The sequence below is a fragment of a genome, unplaced genomic scaffold (genome assembly GCF_019419815.1).
Source record: "Pyrus x bretschneideri cultivar Hongxiangsu unplaced genomic scaffold, Pyrus_bretschneideri_v1 Contig8, whole genome shotgun sequence".
Taxonomy (NCBI): Eukaryota; Viridiplantae; Streptophyta; class Magnoliopsida; order Rosales; family Rosaceae; genus Pyrus; species Pyrus x bretschneideri.
Window position 1 is genome coordinate 4,473,876 of NW_025999820.1, and position 6,812 is coordinate 4,480,687.

At 41.3% G+C, this 6,812-nt stretch overlaps 1 protein-coding gene across 1 annotated transcript; it reads right to left on the reverse strand.

Moving 5' to 3' along the window:
• Window positions 1-660, reverse strand: LOC103957748 (cysteine proteinase COT44-like). The gene has a single exon (XM_048575371.1). It carries the CDS (start codon window positions 638-640, stop codon window positions 230-232), a length of 411 nt encoding a protein of 136 aa, XP_048431328.1. The 5' UTR covers window positions 641-660; the 3' UTR covers window positions 1-229.
• Between the last annotated feature and the right edge of the window lie 6,152 nt (window positions 661-6,812).

Consider the following 6,812-nt stretch of genomic DNA (forward strand, 5'->3'; position numbering starts at 1 on the left):
TGCACATAAGGGTAACTTTTGATTGAAACTTGGAATGTGATTGCACGAATTATGAGTTTTGCTAGGTGCAATTTAAACATAATTTAAATCTATTTACAAACAATGATTTCATCCCAAATCTATAATACCAATAATAGTCCACATCCATTTTCGTAAACTTAGACAACAAAAGGGAACACATTGGGCATTTTGTACCACAATTGACGAAAAGGCCCCCATCATTCCAACTTCAAGCACTTGTGACCATCTTGATGTCTTGCTCAGCAGAGAAGGAGCTTGATGGGTATTTTTGTTCCTTCTTTGTTGGGTAAGAAGACTCTATTGCAATGCCACACTTGCCTGTGTACGTGCTTGCAACATTTCTCTCTATCTTAAAATATCCACTCTCTCCCCAGTTGGTTCCCCATGAGTTCCTCACCAACCAATAGTCTGTGCCGTTTTCAGTGCCATACCCGACAGCAACGACACCGTGGTCCAATGCTGTTCCGCACTCACCAGTGAAAACACCCGACTGGTAGAGTTGTAAGGCCATGCCGCCGGCTTCAATGGCCATGCTAACGGGTTGGTGTGCAACGACTTTCTTCAAAGCGTTCTCGTCGTAGGACGGAACATCTTTGTACCCGTCGATGCTAACAACCATAATTTTCTCTTGCAAAATTATAGTGCAACAAAGCAAGACGTTAGAACAAATGAAATATTACCCTACAAGAGTATAAATAGGGGATTGACATTGAAAACTTTGGACTAACCAGAGCAACGTTGCATTTTTGGTCATATGCTTTGTAAGGGTAGTCGGATTCAGTGTCAATGCTGCCGTTTAGGATAATGAACTCGAAGGCGTAGTCCATGAGACCACCATCGCATCCGGCGTTGTAAGTCCTGTCACAGTCGACGAGCTCTTGCTCTGAGAGAGACACCAATTCTCCGGTCACTATTTGGTTTATGCCCTCCACTGTTGCCACTGTTGAAAAAGCCCAGCAACTCCCTGCAACCAAGAAATGGAAAGGTTTTCGTGAGCACTAATTAGATCCAGTGGGCCTAACCCAAACTTATGTAACCATGTTTGGGTTTGGATGAGCTTGGAGAAACATTTTAGTATTTAATAAACATAACTACATGAATTTATTAGAACATATATTATTATAAGGTATAGTATTAATAGATAAATAATAAATATTATAAAACGCAAAAGAGTTAATAACACCATGTTACAGTGAGCAGACTTAACTCGATCATAAAAAGTTGAATGTTACGCTATTGAAGAGATATATTGTAGTGAATTAGTGACACTTAAGAAAATATGTAAAACCATAACTGTACCGAAAAATCCGTACCTAACTATATGATACTAAATTAGTGTACCGAAATGTCGGTACCTAAATATATTATACTAAACTATTGTACCGAAATGTATGTACCTAAACATATTATACTAACTCAGTGTACCAAAATGTTCGTTACTAAATATATTGTAATGAATTAGTGACAAATAAGAAAATATGTAAAAACATAAGTGTCACATCTCCGTCCGAGGCGGATCAATTCCCGGGCCCGCTCTACCACCATAGCACGATATTGTCCGCTTTGGGCTTACCATTCCTTCACGATTTTGTTTTTGGGAACTCACGAGCAACTTCTCAGTGGGTCACCCATCATGGGATTGCTCTAGCCCCCTTCTCACTTAACTTTGGAGTTCCTACGAAACTCGAAGCCAGTGAGCTCCTAAAAGGTCTCGTGCTAGGTAGGGATAGGAATATACATTTAAGGATCACTCCCCTAGGCGATGTGGAATGTTACAATCCACCCCCCTTAGGGGCCTGATGTCCTCGTTGGCACACACCCGGCCAGGGTTAGGCTCTGATACTAAATTGTCACATCCCGACCCGGGACGGATCACTTCCCCGGCCCGCTCCATCACCGTAGCATGATATTGTCTGTTTTGGACTTAGCATTCCCTTACGGTTTTGTTTTTGGGAACTCACTAGCAACTTCCCAGTGGGTCACCCATCATGGGATTGCTCTAGCCCCCTTCTCGTTTAACTTTAAAGTTCCTACGGAACCTGAAGCCAATGAACTCCCAAAAGGCCTCATACGAGGTAGAGATGAGAATATACATATAAGGATCACTCCCTTGGGCGATGTGGGATGTCACAATCTACCTTCCTTAGGGGCCCGACATCCTCGTCGACACACCACAACCAGGGTTAGGCTTTGATACCAAACTGTCACATCCCGGCCCGGGGCGAATCACTTCGCGGGCTCGCTCCACCACCATAACACGATATTGCCCGCTTTGGGCTTACCATTCCCTCACGGTTTTGTTTTTGGGAACTCACGAGCAACTTCCCAGTGGGTCACCCCATCATGGGATTACTCTAGCCCTTTTCTCGCTTAACTTCAGAGTTTCTACGGAACCCGAAGCCAATGAGCTCCCAAAAGGCCTCGTACTAGGTAAGGATAGGAATTTACATTTAAGGATCACTCCCCTGGGCGATGTGGGATGTTACAATCAAATTGTCACATCCTGGCCCGATGCGGATCACTTTCCGGGCCCGTTCCACCATTGTAGCACGATATTGTCCGCTTTGGGCTTACCATTCCCTCACGGTTTTGTTTTTGGGAACTCACGAGCAACTTCCCAGTGGGTCACCCATCATGGGATTGCTTTAGTCCCCTTCTCGCTTAACTTCGGAGTTCCTACGGAACCCGAAGCAAGTGAGTTCGCAAAATGCCTCATGCTATGTAGAGATAGGAATATACATATAAGAATCACTCCCCTGGGCGATGTGGGATGTCACAATCCAACCCTTTTAGGGGCCCGACATCCTCGTCGGCACACCACGACCAAGGTTAGGCTCTGATACCAAATTGTCACATCCCAGCCCGGGGCGGATCACTTCCCGGGCTTGCTTCACCACCGTAGCACGATATTGTCTGCTTTGGGCTTACTATTCCCTCACGGTTTTGTTTTTGGGAACTCACGAGCAACTTCTCAGTGGGTCATCCATCATGGGATAGGTCCGCGCTACTCACTTAACTTTGGAGTTCTTATGGAACCCGAAACCAGTGAGCTCCCAAAAGGCCTCGTACTAGGTAGAGATGAGAATATACATATAAGGATCACTCTCCTGGGCAATGTGGGATGTCACAATCCACTCCCCTTAGGGGCCCAATGTCCTCGTCGGCACACCACAACCAGGGTTAGGTTCTGATACCAATTGTCACATCCCCGTCCGGGGCGGATCACTTCCCGTGCCCAACTCCACCGCTGTAGCACGATATTGTTCGCTTTGGGCTTACCATTCCCTCACGGTTTTGTTTTTGGGAACTCACGAGCAACTTCCCAGTGGGTCACCCATCATGGGATTGCTTTAGCCCCCTCCTTGCTTAACTTCGGAGTTCCTACGGAACTCGAAGCCAGTGAGCTTCCAAAAGGCCTCGTGCTAGGTAGGGATAAGAATATACATTTAAGGATCATTTCCCTGAGCGATGTGGGATGTTACAATAAGTGCATTGAAAAATCTGTACGAAAATATTTTCTTATATAAGATGCTTACTATAATGAGAATTAAAACTTATAATATTTTCCTAAAATTTAAATTCATAAAATTATAAATAAAAATAAGAGACATTGAATACATATGGTGGCATTAAATAGAGTATGGGGACTAAAATCAATTTTTAATCTTGTGTAAGACATTTTTTTGAATTTCATCTTATTTAAGAATTAAAATCTAGTTTTCTATATTTTATATGAAGTATTTATCAAATATAGCCAAAAATTAACTTTTAATTTCAAAAATGTCACTTTTTATAAAAAAAAATCAAATATATCCAATTTTTTACTTAAATAGACACAAATACCCTCAAATTTAACAATTAAATAAATTAAAGGCTTTTTAGCTACTGTTGTCTCAAGCTCCGGTCCAACTTCACCTTTTCTTCTAAACTCCACCACCACAACCTTATCCCCTTCGACCTCCTCATCACCGACATTGAGCGACGCTGCGGTTACCACAAGTGGGAGCAGCAGAATTTCAATCATGCCTTCAATGCCTTTTTTCTTACTAATATCACTTTTAATTTTAAATATAAAAATAGTTTTTAAAGTTAATCCACATGTTGTTATATGATTGTATTTGTGAGACCCTTGTGGCGCCACATCATCACACTAACATATCAATTGTGACAGCCCGTCTCGAATTATTTGTATCGTAGGAGTGAAATGACTAAATTGCCCTTGGACGTTAGTTGGCGTTGTGGGGTGTTGTTTAATTGTTTTTGGTTGTTGACTTAACAGGACCACACACACACACACACACACCCGTACCACACTCCCGTGACCCTCTCTCTCTTTCTCGGATTTCTTCCATTCCTTTACAATTGTACGGACGAACTTCAAAACCAACCTTACACACACAGATTGGCGTCTAGAAGGTAAGATTCGAACTCCTTGTAAGTTTCTGAGTTCTTATATACCATTTGTGAGACTTGAAACCTTCGAAAACCTCCAGAACCCTAGCCTCAGAGTTCATGCACTATTTAATGTCAGGTTTTTAGGAATTTTTAAGGTCATAGAGAGCTTTAGAACACTCTCACGAAGCTCAGAGAAGAAAGTTGAAGTGTTTTGGATGCCAGGAAGCTCGAGTTGTAGATTTGGCCGGTCTTCTCGAATTTATCCGGCAAGTTTCAGTGTGTTCTAGGGCTTGAAAGTGGTGAGAACTTGTTCCTTATGTCGTGGGCTTCATTTTTGTACAAAATTCATGAATTTTGGTTGAAAAATGAGTGAGATTTGACGAATGAAAGTTTTTCTTAGTTTCCGGCGACGGTGACGGAGTCCAGCGCCTAGCCGGAGAAGAAAGGAGAATATTCCGTTAATTTTAATGGAATATTCATAACGACAGTAACATTGTCAGGTTAGTTTTAAAGAAATATGCTTGCTTTTGGATGAAATATTTACGACGGCGTTAACTACCACCGTCAGTGTGCCACGCACGTGCCTGCGCATGGCGGTGCGTGGGTGGTCAGAAAATTATTTTAAAATTATGGGGATGTTCGTGAAGTTGAGTAGATCACGTTGATATATTCAAACACCTCATTTGAGCATTGTATGATAAGTTGTTACCTAGTTTTGGTTATGTGCTTTTAATTGACGTTTTTATAGTTATTTCGCATATAAGTGAGACCTATCCTGAGGACGAGCGCAGTAACTTAAGGCTCGAGGGCTACGACCCTTCCACATACCAGTGAGTGGGCTTTTGGCTTTCCGTATATACCTATATACTTGAGAGTTTTCCCAGAAAATGAAATTGAATGTTTATATGTTTTAAAATGCCATGCAAAGTGTCTACCTATTTATTTATGCATTAGTAGTTGCATATATATATATGTTTGGTGCTGCGGACGCACAGGTAAGTGCCAGGCAAGTGCCAGGCAAGTGCCAGGCAAGTTTATAGTTTATGGTTGTGAATTGGTGGTTATGTGAGATGCATTGAGAGCTCATAAACCTGCACCTCGGTGTTAGTGCTCTCGCCCAGAGTTAGGGCATAGTTCTTCACGTGATATTCACCTCCCGCACCATACGCTCACCTTGGATCCAAGTTAGGTGCACAGTCCTGTCATACAGACCACTTTAGGTGGTTTTGACTAGTAGGTGACCCGCGATTATTCGCACAGTCTTCACGGAATTGTAACACTTGAGCGTATTTATTTACATCCAGTCCTATCGTACATACCACTCTAGGTGATTCTGACTCGTGTGCAGGTATAGTTGTCTAGATGTAGATTTGAGCTCTAGATTCAGCCGTACAGGTCACGTTAGGTGACTCCGGCTGACATATTATTTGCATTGATTGATATCACCTGGGTTACTTACATCTTATGCTGAGATATTTGACATGACATATGTGGATTTTGCTATTTCGAGCATGGTTTCGATATATTCTATTTTCTGGGAAATTATACAGGTTTTACGACGAGGGGTTAAAACTTTTGAGAAATGAGATGATTTTGAAAAACTTTGTTTTTGCCCACTCACATTTTCCGTTTTGCGCCCCTCCAAGTTCTAGTTTGAAGTGATTTGTGGTGGCTTACGAGGAATTCTCGGCATCCCTGACAGATTATTATCAGTGTAGGATCACCTTTGGTTGTTGTGTAATTATTATTCGTCCTACTAGACTGCACTTAGGCTATTTGTGCTCTGATTATGTTTATCACACTTAGTCTTGCACTTGCGTGTTACTTTAACTAATTTATCTAGTAGTTTGGTTTTTATTTATTCGTAATTGTATTATTTTTGCTTCCACACTGTGCACATGGCTACGTCACCTTCACGTGATGCCCAGCACGCCTTGATTTCGGTCGAGGTGTGTCAGCAATTGACAGATTTTTCACGAAAAAACTAAAATGATCACGATGGACAAATTCAAAGAAAGACTAAAATGATTCACAATAGATAGATTCAAGAACACTACTATTAGTTATCATTAATTGTTAAGGACCAGATTAAGGAGTTATGTCAATGTCACGAATCATTTTGGCTAAAAAGTCTTTAATTTATTTGATTGTTAAATTTGAGGATATTTGTGTCTATTTAGATGAAATTTTGGATATATCTGAAGGCTTTTATAAAAAATGACATTTTTGAAATTGAGGATTAATTGTTTGCTATATTTGATAGGGGTGTAGTATCCATACACCTCATTTTACTTCTCACACACCCCTTGATAATTTATATCCGTTGATCTGCTTTAATTCATCATATCCAATGATCAAAATTAAAAAAAGGCGTGAGAAATAAAATGGGATAGGTG